At 41.4% G+C, this 22,434-nt stretch overlaps 1 protein-coding gene across 1 annotated transcript in view; it reads left to right on the forward strand.

Moving 5' to 3' along the window:
* ADAMTSL3 (ADAMTS like 3) overlaps positions 1–22,434 on the forward strand; it is a 398,680-nt gene that overhangs the window by 309,081 nt on the left and 67,165 nt on the right. Inside the window, exons 16-17 of the mRNA XM_066592680.1 lie at positions 3,738–4,027; positions 7,251–7,380. Coding sequence (XP_066448777.1) covers positions 3,738–4,027; positions 7,251–7,380 — 420 coding nt within the window. The remainder of the gene's footprint in view (positions 1–3,737; positions 4,028–7,250; positions 7,381–22,434) is intronic.

A 22,434-nucleotide genomic window follows, 5' to 3' on the forward strand; every position in this document is an offset into this window, starting at 1 on the left:
GTGTCGTACAACATTTACCATACACTCCTATAGTGATGCATCTTTATCAAGACTCACATCTACTCCTGCTTTAAAACCCATGGATGCTAGGAGACTTTACTGCAATAAATCAGATAAATATAGACTAATCAGCTGCAACTATTAAACCCTTCTTCAAGCTGTAAAGCTTTTATTAACAGCCACTAATATTTATGAATAAAGGCTTTACAGCCTGAAATCCTTAGGCTGAGTTCACACAGGGCGGAATCCCGCCAGAAATCTCGCGGTTTTACCGCAGCGAAAAATCGTGAGATTTCCGCCTGAAAGCCTAGCTTCAAAACCCAGGGCACTTAGCTGCGGGCTTTGGAGCAGCTTGGCCGCATGCTGTTCCATTGAGGCCAGCACTCCCATAGAGAGGAACGCGGCCACAACGGAAAAAAAAATAGGCATCCTGCGGCTGCGAAATCCGTGGTGCAGCATCGGCTAATGCCTGCTTCGCAGCGACGGATTGGCTGTCCTGTGTGGAGGAGATTTTTGACAAATCTCATCCATATGGCTGTCCAAACTCATGATTAGCGGCCGCAGGCGGATTTGCCGCAGCAAAACTCCGCACGGAATTCCCTCGGCAAATCCGCCCTGTGTGAACCCAGCCTTAAACTGTGCTTTTTTCCTTCTTCTGCCCTCTGTTTGTGCCATTTCGGCCACAGAACGGATGCTTTCTTGATTTCAGTCAATGAAATTAAGGATGAGGAGTTTTATTTTGAAAAGTTCTGGATTCTGTTTTTCTATTTTGCTTTAGTCTTTTGAGCAACATGGATTTTGTAAGAACTCTTTGTCTCTGCATAATTTGGGATACAATGCTAGCTAAGTTAAAAAAAATGTTATGAAATTGGGAAACTAGATTGGGAGCCCATCTGGGTATACAGTATGTATAGAACATATTGCAATAAGTAATAATAGTTTCTAAAGTTAACATACCAGCCAGGACGTTGAATAGCTCCATAACTATTTCCGAGTTACTCGTCTTAATGAATGAACTCATTATCCCTCCAACTTAATATATTCTGTCATTATTCAACTTTCTGTGCACACTTTTTGTCAGCCTAAGTCTTAGACTAACAATGACTATGTCTTGGAGAACTATATCTCTCAGACTTTGGAGGAAATTTTACAGCCGTGCCTAAGCATCTGCTGTAATTTCAGAACGTGGATACAGTGCATTACGTCTGTCTCAAGCCGGTCTTGTTGTGTGACTATGAGCAGCATAGGAAGAAGTACGGCTCTACTCCAGAGCACAGACATAAGGATTGCCAAACCAGCCTCGTGCTAGATAAATACCTTGGCCTTTGCGGTCTACCACGGCTAGTGTCCTACATTTATATAACTGTACAACATTCAAAGAGCTTTTTTTTGCAACTGGCAGAATATAATATGACTTGCTGGAAGAGCGGAGCCAAGAAAAATCTGATCCTGACCTTTTTTCTGGTTTTAGTTATGGAATGTGATGACAGTTGAAACCCATCATGACTTTAAGTGCTGCCCCCCCAGGCCTTCTACGTTACACATGCGTTTAACAACTTTGTGTATTATTTCTCAATTGTTTTTTTAGAATTCTGAAAAATGGATAGATATAAAATGCAATGATTTCCTACATTCATGATTAATCATAATAGGGGACTGAACGGCTAGTAGGAAATTGCTTTGGTGCAGCTAGAATATGATGACATTGAAATAAATGAGTTGTCTGTCATCACATTTGTCCATTAATATTGTAATGGGGTACAGTAAAAGCTACAACATGTGAAATGCATCTATCATAGACTACTCATGACTATGAATTCTTTTAGCTACCTACCCTATGAAATATAGAAATCACTGCCAGAAAGTTTCCTGTTCATAGTGGACAGTGTTCTAAGCAGTCCATAGATGGAAAATAAAAGCTGGAAAGAAAATAGGGTGCAAAGAATCCTCATTCCCCCTTCATTACAGCCCATGGGGTGCAAGGAGTCTTCAGGCCCCTGTTCACTGCAGGCTGCAAGAGATCATCACGTCCCTTTTGCTATAGAACATGAGATGCGAATAACTAACATGCTTTCACGTCACTGTAGGCCCATTGTCTTTACTGAAGGGAGCATGGGGATAATTTGCACCCAGGGGCATAGCAATAGGGGATGCAGAGGATGCGGTTGCACCCAGGCCCACGAGCCTTAGGGAGCGCATAAGGCTTCTTTTTTCCAGTTAGAGAGCCCAGTATTATGACTAAAGCATTGAAGTTGGGGGTTCCGTTACAGATTTTGCATTGGGGCCCAGGAGCTTCAAGTTACGCCTCTGTTTGCACCCCTGCATTGTATCTATCACTGTCAGCTAATGAATTCAAGGATCTTAATTATTTGCTGTAAAGAGTGCCAAGACATAGTCATGTACAATTTCTGAATGGAGTCACGGAACTGGGGTCCGTTTACACCAAATGATCTTTCGTTTGAACAAGCAAATGGTGTCAGAGCTCACTGGTTCGCTCAGGCAGCCTGTTTAAATACACAGATACATCGTTGGCTCATTCAAATGAGAAATCATTCAGAATTGTTCACATTCGCTGTATAAGTGAATGAGAGGGACTGAATGATTGGTATTTAAACTGAACGATTAGTGAATGAGCCAACGATGATTTTTATACCAGCATAAAATGAAGAGAAAAACAATGTATCTTTCATTGTTCAATTTTTCCTTTACACTGAACGATTATCATTCATTTTCGCTCATTTAAACGACTTTTTAAACTATAATCATTCCATGTAAAAGGGCCTTTAGTCAATAGACCCATATTACTGATACTTTTTAGTTATTATCCTATGCAAGGCAGTTTGCTATCCTTTACATTGAATGGGCTCATTAGTTTTGAAAACCCATTTTCATTTGGTCTTCTAGGTCTTCTGAGTTAATAGAGGGGCGTCCTTTATGCAAAATCCCCATCTCTTGGCCACAGTGGGGATTAATTACAAAGAGTGCCTCTGTATTTGTTGAACCTGTCCTGCATTACACAGACAACCGATTGGTATCAATGCGAACTGTGTAATACTTGATTTCTCTTGAGGTGGAGCTGCAGGAAAATTGCACACTTACCCCGATAACAACTGTATGCTTGAAGCCTCAGTAAGGGAATACTTTGTGGTCACCTTATTGTTAACGAACCTTTCTAACATGTAGGGATTGTTCAAACTGGAGAACTCTTTAATTAGTTCAGTTTACAACTACAGTTGTAGCAACATTTAAATTGCCAGTTAACGCTAAATACACAGTCGCAGCAAAATGTAACGTAACACTTTGACTTTTGTTGTGTGAAGTGTCAATTTGAAGTTTTTAGAAATGGTGTATTTTAATGTCTTACGTATCAAGTTAAAGTTTGCTACATCTGTAGATGGAAGACAATCAGAAATAACAGTTTCTATTATAATTATCTTACTTCTTTTTCTAACTTGCTAAACTATCTGAATATCTGACATAGTGCTGCTCTGTCCCTGTCATTGTACAACCAAACTCTTGTAGAGCCATGACTAGGTCCGTAACTCTTAGGCAAGTAGACTAGACCGTAATATTGAACCTGTAGGACAGAAAGTTTGATGGAACCCATTACCACTACTTATAAGTAGATGGGTAGATAAAAGTCCAGTAGCTAGATGTAGATTTTACAAAGTCACATGTAAAGTCCATTAAATATAATGGTGTTATAAAGCTGTATCACAGATCAATCATTCTTCCAGGTTCATCCCAGAAGCATGGTCACCTTGTAGTGCTACGTGTGGTCGTGGTTTGCAAGTGAGGGAAGTCAAGTGTCGTATTTTACTGACATTTACTCAGACTGAATTGGAATTGCCAGAAGAAGAATGTGAAGAGGAAAAGCCCATTCTGGAAAGAGCATGCTATCTCCCACCATGCCATGGTGAAGCAGTGGACCAAACCGTAGAGCTTCCAGCCAAAGAGGGGGATTCAGAAGAGATATATGACTGGGAGTATATTGGGTTCACAGCCTGCTCCAGCAGTTGTTCAGGAGGTACAGTTTTGTTTTTTTGCAGGATTATATATATTCAATCCTCTACATTATTATTGCTCTATGTTCACATAGTTGGATCCAGACCCTAAATCAGTTTGTGCCCAGAAGGTCTGTTCACCTGAGTTCACCTGAGCTAAGAATTTCTTCTCCGTGCTCTTCTGATTTATTTAGCCCACAGAGGTTTGTCTAGATTTAAAGGAGTTTTCCGGGACTAAAAGATTGTTGACCTATTCTCAGGATAAGTGATCAATATCAAATCTGTGGCTTTTACTGCCTGGGACCCCTGAGGATCATGTGCTGTAAGTGGCCGCAGCACTTCCAAGTGCCACTGTCCCTTCTCAGGCATAGCCATATTATGTTTATTTATCATGTAGCCTATGGGGATCTCAGTCTCATTCAAGTGAATGAATTGAGCGGCTCTACCAGGTACTACTGCTACAAGATGCACGTAGCTGTGCCTGGTATATGGTGAAGAGATGATGTTACTTACCCTAGTGCAGCAATCTTTTCAAGAAGCTAATCTCTAGGGGTCTGGGGCTGCAGACACCCACCAACATGATATGGATGACTTTTCCTGCAGCTAGGTCATTACTTCCAAAGACCTGGAAAACCTGTTTAGTGCATTTGTAGTCAACTCTAATATTCAAGGAGTGCTAAGTGAAGCATCTTCCCATTAAATAACAGCAAACAGACGTCTTAAAAATGGTGAGGCTTTTGAACACAAAGTGTATTAGTTATAGTTGAAGAGGTTGTCCCACAGAAAATATTGTTTGCAATAAAATCCAGACCATAATTATAAAAAATGTTTGTATTTATACTTCTTAAAAATGTTTTTATCCCCAGATATACCAGGACTAATATTAGAATAGCGCCATCTGCTGTTTCTATTCGGCATCCATCTCAGAACTTGTTCCAATGTGGTCACACATGCTCAGTCTTGCTTCTCTGCGCTCGCTCAATATCTCTTCTGACATCAGAGAAGACACAGCAACTTCAGAAGCAGCCGCTCATCACACCAGGGATCCTTCCACATACCCAATGGGGCAGAGACAGAAGCAAGACGGAGCAGGTGGAACAAATACTGTGGTGGACACAGAATATAAACAGCAGATGGCACTATTCTAACATTAATCCTGGAATATCTGGGGATAGAAACATCTTTTTTAAACAATTGGATTTAACTATAAACCATGTTCTTCATGGGACAACCCCTTGTCGATTTAATTTCATTATGTATAAGGAAACCTTTTTGAGATAACTGTCTAAAAATGGACCTCTAGAGTGGCGGTCCTCTCAAAAAGATTCCCAGTGCATAGTGGAACTGAAAAATGATCACGAGAAACCTAGTCTGGATATAGGATTGGTCTATGCAAAGAGTTGGTCCTTTGGAGAAACATCACTGAATCTTTATGAGGGTTGGATTCTCACATTTACGGTTACTGAGCTTCAATCCATTATACTGCCACAAAGTTACATAGTAAAATACCTGCAGCCTCTTCTAGTAACAGAAAATAGAGCTCAACTCCTTATAAAGATATGTTATGAAATTAATCCGTACATAAAAAATGTAAGGCCAGTTTCAGATGAGCATATTGTAAAACATCCGTAATATGGACATGTTACAAATGACATTACAACCTTATGACAGTATTTCATCAATATTTGCCTCCATATTTACTTGTATTTTCTACTGGTCAAATACTGATCTGTATTTACCCCAATAGACAAAAATTGCAATACGGAGGCAAAAGTGCAAAAATAGATCATGTTGCATTTTTAAAAAACAGTCATGAAAAATATGACTAAATGAATTTATACATTAGCTTTGTATTATGGTCCGCAGAATATGGACCAAATATGGAGTTAAAATACACTCACCTGAAAGTGGCCTTAAGCTGAATCACACAAGTAAATATCCAGTGTCTGATGGCCAAAGATTCCGGACACAAAGATCACGATTGAGATAGTAGAGTCAATTGTTGCATGTAAAAGGGCCGTAAGATTCACAACATAAAAAAACATTATATAGGACATTCACAGTGTGGAAAAGTTTCTACAGACAGTAGATACCAATGCAAAACTTGTGTTACTTTGGTTAAGGCCCTTTTACATGCTACAATTGACTCTTCTATCTCAAATGGCCGAAAGTGAGCGATATTTGATACATGTAAACATGGACATCAGGCACTTTTTGTTTAAATAATGGATTTTAGTCCACATCAAATCCATCATTCAGCCGCTGAAAAACTGAGCAAATTCATTCCATTTGAATGAATTTCGCTCATCTTTCAAAAGACTGCACGATACACAGCATACCTGTTTGCTGCATACCTGCTTTGCATACATAACAAGTTCACTGCGTACTTTTCCACAAGTGAAAAAAATGGAATCTGCCAGCCAGATGTTTGCTCACCTGAGCAAACGCCCATATGAGCAAACAACTTGTGGAGGAAAATTAAGGTAATTAAAGGACCTTTTACACGCAAATGAACATAATTAAATCCATTAACACTTTATGCAAATAGATCGCTAAATCTTTCAATCTTTTGACGATTATCTCAGCGTGTAAAAGGACCTTGAAGTGATTATGTATCTACCAGGTAGAGGGGCAGCTTGAGTGTCTTAAAAGAACTAATGAATCTGAAAAAGCATTTCTCCAGGGGAATGACTCCATCACTGTGTCTGCATGTTCAAGTCCTAGACAGCCACAGTGAAAGAATCACCTGTGTGAAAACCCGATGGATCTCCAGAACCTTGGGGATAAGTTAACTATAATTTTGGTGTCTGGTGGACAACTTTCCACAGGGAAACGCTTCATTTTCAGCTGCTGATGTCACTTTAAGTTTCAGTAGTAATGGTTGATTGCTAGCAGATTATGCTACAATGAAAATGAACCGTCCAAGAGTACTTAGCAGGTAGCATTCTTCAAGTGATTAATGGAGACTAGCTGCATTATTTACTGTTCCTGACAATACTTATAAGGGAGTACTGGACACTGAGACCTCTGTACTTAATGCACTCACATTAAACCATTCTTTTCTCTTATTCCTACTGATAAGATAGTGAAGAATTCATCCAAGGGGCTTAATAACATGGATAAGAGTTGTCAAACCTAGAACAAGAGGTTCTACCTATAAAATGCAATACAAATGGGATTTACGTTGCTGCATTCTTGAATGACTGATATGTCCTTCATATTTCTTGTTTTTGTTTTGTAATGTAGGAAGACAAGAAGCCATAGCAGCCTGCCTCCATATCCAGAATAAAAGAATAGTGAACAACTCTCTGTGCGACAGCTCCATGCGTCCACCTGCAATGACTCGAGCCTGTAATACCAAGCTGTGCCCTCCAAGGTACTGTCTGAAGGGATTTACATCACATTACAGGAATTACATCATTTACAACTGATACATTAAAAGGATTATGGAAGTGTAAAACACAGATGAAGTGATTAGTAGCAAATCCATAATTTTCCCTTAGAAAGTCTCACTTTGAATTCCCTCTCACTAGAAAAATATTTGCTCGGCTATATTTATCAATTCCAAATGACAAACCTGAACTCCCGGATTATGGAAGATGTTATATTGAATCACAGGCTTGTGTTCTGCACACATTGTAAGGATCAGTATAGTCTAAAATCAGTTAGAAATTATTTAAAAAAATAATAATTATTGGACTGCACGGTGGTGGCATTGTAGAGATCCAGTAAGCTATTTTCAATTGGCTACGCCTACAGATGTGGCAAACTTTAACTTAACACTTAAAGCATTAAATACAGAGTTGCAGCAAACTTTAAAGTGTCATTTAACGCAAGAAAAGTAAATGAAAAAGTCAGGTGAATGTTTGATGTTAATGGTCAATTAAAATTTTGCTGCATCTGTAGATGATTAACTCTGGGTCGGAGAACCCTAGACAACCAGAGGACCATGTGGTGGGCCATGTTTGGACACAATAAAAGGCCTCATCCAAAACAGAGCCTACAAAGTCCAGTATTGGGTAAATCTTTTGCACATAAAGGCTATGGACACCTTTGGGGGGACAAAATTATTTTTCCACTTAAAGGTTACATACACCTTTATACTCATTTTTTTCTTTTAATCAATGTGTTTTGGGAAATGAAGAGTTTCGTTAATTGGTTTTTATGAAAAATGTATAACCATTTATATCCACATGTCCTTATACTAGGAATACCTCGACAAGACACTTCAAATTAAAATCATAACTAACCACTGTCCTTGTAGTATTCCATTTTCATCGTCATACTCCATATTATTTCCTCGAAGGTCCGCAGCACGACAACATCGCTGCCTCACGCACCGTATGTGCAAGATGATATCTCTTGTACACTTATATCCCACATCATCTCTTGCAGTGCTAGCACTGCTACCCTGAAGTGTCTTGTTTCCCCGTTACAGTACAGTATATCACATATCACCACGTGGCATCACTTCACACATAGTGCCTTGCATCATATTTCCTATTTGCCTACTAAACGTCACACAGCATTGTAACAATTCCCACATTCCCCATCTCATAGACCCTTCAGGGAGATACTCCTCAGTCCGTACTCGAATATCATAGTCCCTAGCGTGCACAGACTAACGTCTTGTTGGACCAGTCTTATGCATTCTGAAGCATTGTTAGCATCTTGAGTCCACAGAAATGTCTGCTACTTTAGGGACTGAGTCCCCTGCAGAAAAGGATACTCCCTCTCCTTCCATGCGGCGTGATCTTAGTTTCAGCCCACAGGTCATTAGGGCCCTCTCACTGGCAGCTCACATCTTTGGCCCTGGTTGTCAGGCCTTTTCATCATCCATTTCAGCCTTTTCCTATGCTGCTCCCCAACATAGGGACAGAGCTCATGCGACATCACTGTCCGCTTTGACGAGGCTCTTCTCACTCAACTCAGCTGCTCTCTTCTCTCTGACCGCTCACTACTGAGTCCCTTGTGGCACAGATTTTGTTTTCTATATGGCTGCCAACCAAATTATTAATAGGCAAGACTCAGCCCTGTTCCATATTGTGGGGGAAGTTCTTCTGGGCAGTAAAGCATCAGTCGCATCACCACCGATATAACTAAGGGGCTGGAACCCATCCTGAAGTCTCTATGAGACTTCAACAAAATGGCGCCTCCTGCAAATTTCTTGACCCTCCCTTGCTGACCGTGTCTCTCTTGCTGATGGAGGGGAGCCACACAGTGCTGCAGGACCAACAAGTGCTGGCAAGCACCTTGTTCTTACGCCTCCCCCCAAATCTTGGAATGGGAGGGGGCGGGGCTGCAGCACTAGACCCTTACATTGAAACGGCTACGACCTACTGCTGCAGTCAATCAGAGGCCACAGTGGTCAAGTTCCACTCTCTTGGTACTCATAGCTTGCAGCATCTGAGCGGTGATGCCAGGAGAACAGCACCTGACTGATCACAGCTCTATTCATTGTCTGTGGAGATAGCTGAGCAAAGTGCTTGGATATCTCAGTTGGACCTATAGTAGCAAAAGGACTGGTGGTCACAATTGCACTCCTACTCCATTAATGAGCAGGACCTGGGATGTGCCATTCTTATGATTCCTAGAGATTTCAGCAGTTGGACACTAAGCGATCAATCGTTTATCAATAATCGGTCATTTTGATGAGATAACCCCCTTAGGGAACCTAAATAAAAATGTCTAAAAAATATTATTGTACAGTATATAGAATGATGCCAGAGCAATAAAAGTCATGAGCACCATCTGTCCCAGGGAAATTTTTCAACATGCTGTTGATTAGAAGTAGTTTAGCAGTAAATTACCTTTCCAAACAGGAAATAGATATAGACAAAACATTATAGTGTAGGCTTGGAAGTAATATAAGATCGCTCATCATGAACCTGCATAGGAAGGAAAGGGATGTTACAGATATGTAGACAATGCTGTAGATATGTGCAATCATTTGTGTCTGGAGGAGCTGCTCGGGGTAAAATACCAGGAATGTCTTTTGTTATTGAGTATTTAAGAATAGCTGGTTTCCTAGCTTGTGTCGGACCCATCCCTGTAATCCGTTCATGCATGCACACATTGTTCCCTATGGGTGTGCACACGCACTGACTGCAGAGATGAGTCCCATGCATGGACCAAGTGCCAGTTTCCAGGGCTGACAGTGAGGGAAGTATAAAAACTAACCCCCCAGACTCCTCAGCTCCTGTACTATTAGCTCATAAACTCAGTTTATGGTGCTTTTGGGGTGATGACAGGTTCCCTTTAACTTTTACAGTACGGAAGACAAATGGGAACCACTGGTAATTAAAATATAACTTTTATTAAATAAATTATAAAACATGCGTGATCAACAAAACTTTAAAAATGTGTGCCTATATTTTAGGACAACACTGGTATCTTCATTAGTGCCTAAAGTACTTTATAAATGTGTCCCTTTCAATTTCTGACACTCTAAATGATTCGCCAATCGTGGATTCCCTTTAAGGATTTGTCTAATATCAAACATAGGTTGTCACCTGATGCGGCAATCATTTCCCTGTTGCCGTCCGGGTGTATATGTATTAATCCCATTAATATTATTTGATCCAAGATTAGTGGTTACTAAATTGGCATGAATAACAATAAATAGATGGGATTAGTTTATTCCCCTATTTTATTGGTCCATCCACTTTAATTTATATACTGCATACAACTGTTTGCAGGTGATATTGAATTGCATATATGGCGATTAATATCCCTGGCTTTTTCTACTTGTACATACAATTAAAAATAAATGGTTAACCAATGTATTTGTCAGTGCTGAATTGTGGGGCAAAATGTAATCAGTTATACGTATAACGCTAGCCCTTATGAAAGCATTGTAATAGGACATGTGGATATTCATGTGACTCTTTTACAAAAGATCAATTATATCTAAATGATATTCCTTGATCGGGATTATACCAGGACATACTATAACCTTAATGTTGCATTAACATGTTAACTTCGTCACTCACTCTAAGTATGTTACCACATCTTTGATTCATTCATTGCAAATGTCCACTATGACATCTGACAGACTGCTTATCTGTCCATGAAGGGTTAACGAAGTCCTTGCATCTTGATACTACCCACCGCCGGAGGGAGCGTCTGCGTTGGCAAGGCGACGGCATGCCGCTCCGTTCTCCCGACGGCTTGATGCGGTTGGTTGGCGTGGTTGGCAGCCGCGGCCCGGCTGGCACTGCGCATGCGCGAGGTCGCCACACCATCGCAATACCTCCGTAGCGGTGAGTATTGACAGGATCAGCTCATTGGAGCAGCGGGACGAGCCCCTTCTAAATGGAGGCGGGGTCTGCACTATATAAAGCCCTAAAGAACGGTGTCTTACCGTCTATGTTCATTCAGTAGCAGCCAGTCATGCTGCTCACAACCTGCTATGGCTCTACATAAATAACAAGCATACTACCCTGATGAAGCAGTTAACCCTGTATTAACTGCGGAAACGCGTCGGTAGAATTAGGCCTCCTTCCCACGAGCGTGACGGGCTCCGCAGCGTAATATTCCGCTGCGAAGCCCGTCACGGCGCCCCCCAGAGCCCCTATACTTACCTGCGGGAGATAGCGTGAAATCGCTTCCCCGCCCACCGCCGCCACGTCACCGCCCGTCACCGCCCACCGCCGCGCGTCACCGGCCGTGTCACGTGACGCGGCCGGCCGTGTCACGTGACGCGGCCGTGCGCGTCATATGGCGTCATATGACGCGCGGCGGTGGGCGGGAAAGCGTTTTTTCACGCTATCTCCCGCTGGTTACAGCGGGAGATAGCGTGAACGGACGGCTTCCATTGACTGCAATGGAAGCCGTCAGTGCGTGCAGCCCGTCCTCACCCGCAGAAAATAGAGCATGCTGCGGGTGAGGACGGGAGAAATCGCGGTGCGTAATTCCGCGGTGGAATTACGCATCGTGAGCATTGTGCTATTAGGTTCAATAGAACCTAATAGCTGCGGGCAACGCAGCGGATTTTCGCCGCGAATTACGCGGCGGAAATCCGTTCGTGGGAAGGAGGCCTTAAGGCAGTATTAGGTTGCACTCCCAAAAAGGCTTTTTGTGGTCTGGTTGGACTTTATAATCTAAGTCCTGGCCGGCTATGATTATACCTATATACCCTTATGGAGAGGTGACAACGAATGGACAGGAACTTAATTGCCTCCACGCAATAACATTGGTGGGGTAACCTCTAATGCATCACTTAAGCCGTTTGCTAATATACATCTAGCGACCATAGTGATGCTTTGGAGTTGAATAAGGGTTTCTGAGGAAGTTTTGTGGCTGTTTCAATAGACAACCACACAAGCACCTATAACATAGCCATTCCATATTAGGATGGCAAACATCTATGTAGAGTAGTATAGGGGGGGGGGGGGAGATATGTACACAATAAACCAAGTGTGAATCTCCCATCCTTCTATACTGCATCGTCCATCAAAGGATAAATGAACAGATATAAGATATATATATCTAAGTGCTTATTTGTGCGCTGGATTATATAACAATAGCGCTGCACATAGAGATATATATAATGCTTTTTTGTGTCTGAAAAGCTTCTTTCAAATCTGACTGTATCCCATTGAATCTTGAGTTGGATCTCAGTGGACCTGTGTCATGCCAACTTAGTAACCACTAATCTTGGATCAAATAATATTAATGGGATTAATACATATACACCCGGACGGCAACAGGGAAATGATTGCCGCATCAGGTGACAACCTATGTTTGATATTAGACAAATCCTTAAAGGGAATCCACGATTGGCGAATCATTTAGAGTGTCAGAAATTGAAAGGGACACATTTATAAAGTACTTTAGGCACTAATGAAGATACCAGTGTTGTCCTAAAACATAGGCACACATTTTTAAAGTTTTGTTGATCACGCATTTTTTATAATTTATTTAATAAAAGTTATATTCTAATTACCAGTGGTTCCCATCAGTGACTTAGTTTTGTGAGACAAATTGGGATATTCGCCTGTTACGGTGATAGAGACGGAAGACAAATGGGTTTCATCCTACTGAAAGAAGATTGGAGAAGCAGTCACTCAGTATATCTCAGCCAAATTAAAGTACTAAGAAAAACTAATAGAGCGCTTTACCCGCTTCTACGTGACGCTTCTTTCAGGAAATAATAGGGCCAAAGGTTCCATGGCAGTGTAAATATTATCAGGGCTTTCTGCACTAATATAGTGGGGAATCATTGTGTTTCTGATGAAGGGGTGATGGTCAAATCGATAGAGGAGATTAAGAGGGGACTTGACGTCTTTTAGAATACTATGACATTATAGGATCTAGACATTAAATAACCACAAGGGCTGTTGATCCGGGGATCTTCCGACTGCCGGACTTGGAGTCAGGTAGGAACTTTTCAAATGTTGATCCCGGAATTATTCTGACTGCATTATGGAGTCGGGAAGGAATTTTTTTCCCAAAATGGGGTAATTTGGCTTCAGTCTCATTGGGGTTTTTTTGCCTTCCTCTGGATCAACCAGTGGCTGATGGAAACAGGCTGAACTGGATGGACATTTGTCTTTTTTAAGCCTAGCATATTATGTAAATTCCTTCCCAACCTCAACATGGCATCAAAATGAATTATTTAATCAACTCAACATTTCCAGTTATCTAGTGCACACACAGTAAATTGTAATGTTATCAAGAAAGTCATCCAGACCCTTTTTATAGTCATTCAAAAATGAAGTATTAGAGCATTGTGTGGCATAGAAGTCCATAGTCTCAGCGCTCTGGATGCAATATGACAAGATATGGTAGCGTTCCTAGCCACTGGGTCATCTTTCCTTTGCTGTAACATTTAAAACTAGTTGGAGGTGAGCTTATATCTTCCAGCTATGTGTTTATTTGGGGATAGTTGATGATTTCTCAATATTTATTCTTTATAGTATGCATAGAAGCTACCCTCCTGTTAGAGGCGTAGCTTGAAGCACCTGGGCCCCAATGCAAAACCTGTAGCAGGGGCCCAAAATATCATGCTTTATTTATGGTACTGGGCTCCCTATATGGAAAAGAGAGGCCTTATGACCCCTAAGCCTCCTGTGCCCGGGTGTAACTGCATCCCCTGTAGTTACGCCAGTGCCTCCTGTTAAGGACCCATTGTAGAAGACCAATCAGTAAACTGCTGCTTTCCTTACTTGTCATAACACTGTTTTAGTGACTCCCTGCAGATACCACTAGGGGGAGCTCAGTGCATACAAATAGTTAAGAGTTATAGATGCATACATAGTTAGCTCCTCCAGGTGGTGGCTGCATCCTTTTGTAGTGGGGTGCCCCTGCAGCTCCACGGACTTGGGGAGCAAATTGGTTATATGTAGAAAAAATGTTATTGTTATAATACAGAGCTTCGGTGTCACCTAGAGGGGGCAATTATAACTGCACCTGAGTGTTTGTACTATTTTTAATGTTGAATTGTGATGATTGGCCTGTAATAGTCATGTGGAGGGGAGCTGTCTGGGGGTGGCTATGTGAGTTGGGAGGATTTTAGAGTTTGCAGAGATAGCAGACAGAGGTGCAGAGAGATTCTTTGGGGAAAGAGAGTCACGGTATTGGCCTCCCTCCTTGACCAAACGTTACACGCCAGTCACTGGTGCTAACGAGGGTGGTGGTTCCCACTGTGCCGTATAATCTGAGTTGCAGATAATGGAAAGGCGACCAGTTATCTACATAGTTGTGAATCTGCGACATCTCTCCTCTTTGACCAACCTGTGCTACTAGTTCCTGTTATTAAAGTCTTAAAGCATCAAGCTGCTGTGTGGCGTCAGGACATTACTTCCACCGAGGTCCACCAACACATAAGATGCAACATGTAATACATGTATCCGGAGCGAACCGGGACGCCCCTGAGTCATGATGCAGAACCGGCAGAACCCCCGTTAATATACATGCCGGCGCCCCTACTCCATCTCCAGGGCCCCTTCCTTCACTGCTAGCATTATATCATTTATTAGGGAAACCAGCTCTCTTCACAGGTGTATTATGATATTTAATAGTGCATGTAGCAGAACTGTCCGTGGGGAGTAGAGCCCATTCTGAGTTTGGTTATGTGACCCTATGATTTCTTTGTGCACCCCTGCTTTGTATTGTCCCGACTTGCCATATCTACTTCCAGATATTTCCCTCAGCTCTCAATACAGTCTGTAATTATGAAGCCTATGATCTTCCTCATCAATATCGCTTTCATGCTAATAATTCCTTGGCATCTTAGTTCCCTGAAGACTTATATAAAGTTCTATTGATTCAAGCCAATATGAAAGATCTTTCTGTTCCTCCTTTATATAAAGCTAGAGCTTAAAGACCTGAATTCTTTATTGACCCTTTTTATGTTACAGATTAATCAGCATTCCTTACAGTTACTACATCTGGCAGACACATAATGAACAGGTCATAGTATTCCAATATCAGATGCCAGAAGAAGGAAATTCTAGAAGAGTTGTAAAACTATGATAAAGTGTAGAAATCCAGTTCAATATGTTAGTCTAGTTGAGCTTGACTGATGGGGCAGAAGATGTGTTGACTGTCACTATTTTACGGCGGGGAGGCATTTAACAGGTTTCATGTTCACTGCGGTTCGGCTATTTTAGAATTGAAAGGCTTGGATGTAATATAATGGTCTGCAACGTGTCCAAGCACTGGGGCAAGCCTCAAACATACCCTGGCAACAGGCGTCTATCTTCCGCAGCCAGAAGTCAAAGAGGGTCTTTTTAATAATGATTCAGGAAATTGTTTCATATTGAACCTGAAGGAAGATTTCATGTTGGTTTCATAATCATTTCTCAGATTTTGCCGCAGACGTATTCCTTTTGAGGAATAAGCTCTGAATGTCTCTTTCCTTCCTTTCACGTCTTTGTACTGCGTTCTGTGTGAAATTTTGTAGAGGTTTACGATGGTATTCTGATCTTTTCTTCCACAATATCGAAGTTCTGGAGCAGGAAAATGAATCAATTTTCATTGCTGTATGGAACAACTAATGGATCTTTCTTATTTCTGCACCTTTTTATTTTTACTTTTTATTACAGCCATTGTAACCTATCACTTTCATGTATCCATGAAGTTTATTTTTGTAATTTACAAGAAAAATGTCATAAATTGCAGGATTATATGTTACACAAAATGAAGATCATTTTTGTAGTGTGGCTTTACTGTGCTTTCCTTACACTTCAGACAGAATCAAGTAGATGGCCTCTTCTAGATATGGGCCCCTTCACCTTGAGGCAAGATGTGTCTCTTGCCTCAGGCGGTGACACATAGCGGGGAAGGGAGGCAGATTCGCACCAAATCTGCCACATGTCAATATGATCTTCAAAGAGTTGTCCACTAGCTTAAAAAAAAGTAGAGTAGAAAATGTCCTGGAACTATTGGTTCAATCTACTGTAGATGCTCCAGTGGCTGTCCACTGGTCTTTGGATACAGGCTGCCAGCGATGATATGGTGTAATGGCATGTGATCACTGCAGCCAGTCAGACTGCGGTGTGCCGCTGGCTGCCTATTTGCTCACTGCAGCCAGTCACTGACTGGCATCACAGCACAGTAGACAGGACTCCTTTTATTTCAGGACAATTTTCTGCAGCTTTTTTAACCACTGGACTTTACCAGACAACACTAGAGCTTCAATGTCTATGCCCTAGATGTCAAATTAAACGGCATAATAAGGGTATAGGCTACCCAGCGCTCTCTTGACATTGTTCTGGGAGTACAGTACCACCCTTCGCCCTTACTTGGTGGCATTCAAAGGCTTCAGCAAGTAGCCAGCGAAAAAAATTTGCCCAACTGACTTGAAGATGGAGTGGTGGTATACTACCTCCCCCTCAGGTGTAAGGTCAGGATAAAGGTTATCCTCCAATGTCCCAACCCAAGCCTATTCCATCAGGGCTTACTGCCTTGGAGTCCTCATTGCCAACATTTGGCCCAAGTATCCCCAGGGTCTGTGCCCAGCTGGAGCCGGTGACATAGCACCCACTCCAGATCAAACCAGCATGCACCTAGTCTTAACATGAGCACTTGGTTGAACCAAGTATTCATGTTTCCCCTGCTTCTCTCCAGGGAAAACAGAAGTATCTAGTGTAGAAATGCAATGTGTTTGATCTTTCTGATGTTCAGGGAAAACCAGGGGCCTCCTTTCACATGCAAGAGTTGTCCAGTCCAGCCAAAATCAACCAGTTTTGACACTGCAGTCTAAAGTACGAGGGGGCCTAAAATAGGGATTCGCCAACAGAGAGCATGTCTTGCTCTGGTTGAACAGGCCTGTCCATGTATTACATAGAATCAAATGAATGGCCATCATGTATGGATTACATGGACAGTGGCAGCTTATCTTAACTATAGGAGATGATCGCTGAGGGTTTCTGAACCTGTACCCAAAGAATTCCATTATGGCAACCCTTCATGTTGTTGCTTTTTCAATAATTTTCACCAAACAAAACAAAAAACAATTCAAGACTTCTGTGAATTCTGCTATTTTTCTAATTTCTGGATATACAGTATATTCCTTTTTAAGTGTTGATTAGAAATAATCTTTAAGAGATGTTTTACATGTCTTTATATCCAGCATTATAACCACCTGTACCCTTTAATCTGCACAGCAGTGTGGCCATGCAGCCTGACAACTCCCCACTGCGCAGGGAAAGTCTTCTCTCATGCACATTCCCTGAGCTCTCCCCTTAACGATTGGGCAGAGTACTCAATGAATATTCTGTCTGATCCTTGCTGTACAGCCACAGATCTTCCTCCTCTTCTCACCTTCACTTACCTTCTTGATCAGTACATGAAGAGAGTAAGAAGCTGAACCATCCGTGTTCAGCCTCCTGTTACAGCACAACAACATTAGCGCTTGAGAGATGAGTATCCCACTGGACCTTGATGTAAAAGACTAGCTCCTACACTGCCCCATATCACTTGGGATTTTAGAAATAACCCCTTCTCCTTCCTTTCTCCACCAAGGCTACTGGGATTAACCCCCTAGTTTGACTAGAAAACAAGGGACATTGACAGTAACCCTTTCTGCCTCCTAGACCACCAAAGATACTGACATTAACGTAGCTGCTCTAGAATAACAGAGCATGCTGATATTAACCCCATAACATACTTAGAACAACAGGAATGGCGTCATTAACTCTTTATCTGCCCTGGAAATCAGGAATGCTGATCATAACTCTCTTCTCTGCCCTAGATCATCAGGGTGGTTAATCCCTATCTTTACTCTAGATTACAGGGATAATGGCAATAATCCCATTTGCTATAGACCATCATGAATCCAAACCTTAGTCCCTTAACTGCCCTGGATTATAGATTTGCAGACATTAAACTGTACTCTACTGTAGACCCCAAATATGTTTTTATAACGCCATTAACTACCCTGGCTAATTATGTCTGATTATATTTGGGGTTATGCAGAAATATGTATTTGCTGCTTGATATTTGTTTGCTCAGTTTAGAGGGAACAGCGCTTACTCGCTTACTCGTTACAAACGCCTAGAGGGAACATTGAGTATGACTATTCAAAATGTGTCTTTAGTTGGCAGTGAAAGTAATGTTTGTGTGATCGAACCATCATGGTTTGTATAGTATATGTATAGTTTAGAACTCTTGTCAAATTTAGCTTTCATAGTATATGGTGCTAATCAGCATCTATTTTGCTACTTTGTTTCAACCCAAATAATGTCATTATGTAAACACGAAAGTATTTCCTAAAACTGAGTTTTCTTTAAGACAGCATCAATTATGAAAAAAATTTATCAGTTTATGCAGAATTTGCCAAACAGTAATTTAACATCATTGTTTTACTCCGTAAGTATAGCAAATGCCTCTGCAGTCTGTCTTAGTACTATATAAAATAGCATGCTATCACAACAAATGGAGTCAGGAGAAACTATGCACCAAAAGGGAAACTTCAACAGGACACGTATTTAGACTGCAGTTCCATTTCAGTCAACAGGTTTCTTACATTTCCTCTGTATTTTATATACTGTATATAATTTATTTCAGTTTTGGTTGTATTATAACCAAATACTGTTCAGCCACAAAGAATCATTCACTACTATTTTCAATGCAGTAAAACATGGGCCTTGATTATTTCAACGCAACATAGGGACGGAAGCAAGGGTTGAAATATGCCGAGATATTTTATAAAAGGTAATCTTAAACAGATGGTAATACAATTACAGAAGCTAGACATGCAGAGATTCATTTAGCAGAAAGATGCACAGGTTCATTGGAAAGTTTACTAAGGCAATTTCAGAGGCCCCGGCGAGGTGCAGGACGACATAAAGGTTTCCACACAGTATCAGAGCACTGCTTGCAAGGTTTTTTTTTCTTATAACTGTAGTAAATGACATGAGTGAAAATGTAGGAAATCATAGACAGTTATTGACATGAGCATCAACTTAAGACACAATGGGGAGAATTTACTTAAGATTGGCAATTTTACACCAGTCTTTAACAGCAGTGATCAAAAGAAAATACACCAAGTTTATTAACCCTTTGCAATCCAATTTTGGATTCAGGGTTCCCTAGGGGCTTTCTCTTTCAGCCATTATACAATGGCGCCATCTGCTGGCTAGAGCCAGTACTACGGTGTGAGACATGCTGGAAAGGCCCCCCCGACAACAGAGCGGTCAGTAATCTACAGTAAGAATACCCTGCCGGATGTCTTCCGACATCAGAGCTGTACAGCCTTCAATCAGAATGTCTTTAGACGTCAAAAAGTGGATTGGAAAGGGTTAAAGGGGTTTTCCAAGGCAAAATATTATCAATGACGTATCCTCAGCATAGTTCATCAATAATTAAGTCCATAGCACGGGCCCAGGGCTGTCCTTAGCCAATGCAGCAGTAGACCAACTCTCTTTCCCTTCTATAAACCAGCTCTTACCCTTCTCACAGACATACTGGGGGGATAAATATATACAGGGGTGACATATACTCTGGGGAAGAAGAACTGGAGGGGTATAGAAAATACTCATAAGAAGGATATATATTTTTGGGTAGAGATATTTAGTAGGGAGATTTATACACTGTGGGAGGAGATATAGGCTGGTTGTTGTAGTGGGTGGAGAGGGAAAGTAGTGTCCCCCTGCTTTACATACTGTGGGGGAGACATATAGTGTCAAAAAAATAATAAAAACTATTTAATTCATTATAAGTATCTCAAAACTCCATTAAAATAATACAAGCCGTTCAAAAAAAAAAAAAATAATACAAACCGTTCAAATACAATAAATGGTATCATTAACCCCTTCCTGATATGCGCTATAGGTATGTGGTGCATGCCAGGTGTCTGTTTATGGAGCAGGCTTGGGATCCATGTCTACTCCATAGACAGCAGGTGCTGGCCATCTTGGACAGCTGACACCTGCTGTTAGCAGCTGCGATTGGAGATAATGTCAGTTGCTACTGCTAACCTTTTAAATTCTCCAATCAGCTTGCAGGGGTCCCAAATGGCCCCTCACGATGAGATTGCAGGGTGGCGTCTGGGTGTCAGGGCAGGTGGGTGCCATCTGAAAGTCCCAAGGACTGACATGTATTTTTGCCCTTTAAGATTTGGCTGGGGAATTTCTTAAAAGATTGCCTAAATCAATACCATATACTGAAGTACTGCTGTATATTGTATAAGCAGTTGTTTCGATTGCAATTTCAAGTCTCCTTAGGGGATTAAAAAAAAATAAAATTCAGAAAAAAAAAAACTTTTATGTAAAAAATGAAGGATAGTAAAAGTTAAAAAAGATACATATTTTGTATTGACACAACCATAAAAGTTCGATCTATCAAAGTAACGCATTATTTATCCCACACAGTGAAAGTCATTAGAAAAAAATTTGCAACATCAAAATTACGGGTTTTTTTGTGGTCACCCCATATCCAAGATAAAAATTTAATAGAAAGTGATCAAAAAGTTATACGTACCCCAAAATTGTATCAATAAAAACTACAGGTCACCCTGCAAAAAAGTGAGTCCCCACATAACCCTTTTAGGATGGGGAAATTACTGCTTTTATTAAGCAGTACGACATTAAAAAAAATGTTGGTATCTCCATAATCTTATTGACCCACAGAATAAAGATAAGATGTCATTTTTACTGCAACATAAAAGCAAACCCACTAAAATGGCGCACATGTGATTTTTCCATGTCTTCCGCTGTACAGGACCCCATCTAATCTAAGGCCGGAGCTGCTCGGGACCCTGGCCTATCAGCAGATCAGGTGCCCACTGGGTTAGAGTGGAAGCTGCTGTATAGTGGCCGGCAATTGTAACTCCCAGCGCAGCTCCCATTGCCCATTTTGCCTGGAAAACCATTTAATAGGTACATGCCCCTTAATAGGTTTGGTGCATATTTTGCGGTCTGTGTGTCAGAAATGTAAATGAGTGCCGGCTATGAACTGACAAACATCTGCGCTATAATTTATGCTAGTTTCTGGAATAAATTATGGTAAAAGTGTCAGGCTGCTGGAGGCCATGCCCTTCCACTAAGCTCTGCCTGCTTTTATCATCACTTTTGTTAGGTGAAGTGTAAAATGAGCAATCTATTGCAAATTATTCTACAGCTGTAGCGTATGTCATGATTTGCAACTTTTTAATGCCATATTTCTGGCACAAAGCCCTTAAAGGGTTCTTCCAGGGAAATACTGTTGATCTGTTGATGACGCATCCTCAGTATAGGTGATCAATACTTGATTGTTTGGGGTTCATCGATTGGAACCGCGGCCGATCAGCTAAGTAGGCACCAGTTACCAGCGTCACTACACACTGGTCAGAACAGAAGCTACTGCTTATAACTGCTGACGCAGCTGTTGTTAAATTAAATGGGAGCTGTCCCTGCAGTTACAGGCACTGGCCACTGCACAGGGGGCGGAGCAGCAGCTTCCACTGCGATGCCTGTTTATTGTGGCACTGACAGTTGATCCGCTAGGGTCTCGAGAGACGGACCCCAGCTGATCAACTATTGATGACCTATCAGCTGATGTAGGTCTCACATACTCTCTATCTGCAGAGTAGAACGAAAGGACAGAGCAGGGCAGAGAAGAAGAGAGACACTGTCATGTATGATAAATTTCTTCAAATGACCGGAGAAATTTGTAAAACGTTATATAGTGATTAAAGTGGTATTCTGGGCTTGTTGAACTGGTGGCCTGTTCTCTAGTAGTTGATGGACGAGGGTCTGTCACTTGGGACCCCTGTATATCAGCTGTTTGTCCGGCTCCTGACCGTAAGAGAACCACAAAGTATAAAAGAAACATGGCACTTGCATTGATTTCCACGATAGTGAAGGCGATGCTCCCACTTCCTGCCATAACCAGTGATGATGACATCTGGCCCGCTGCACTCGACAGTAGGCTGGATGATCAGCTGATAAACGGGAGACACAAGAGGTGGACATCCGTCCATCAACTACTGATGACCTATCCT

The sequence above is a fragment of the Eleutherodactylus coqui genome, chromosome 2 (assembly GCF_035609145.1).
Source record: "Eleutherodactylus coqui strain aEleCoq1 chromosome 2, aEleCoq1.hap1, whole genome shotgun sequence".
NCBI lineage: Eukaryota > Metazoa > Chordata > Amphibia > Anura > Eleutherodactylidae > Eleutherodactylus > Eleutherodactylus coqui.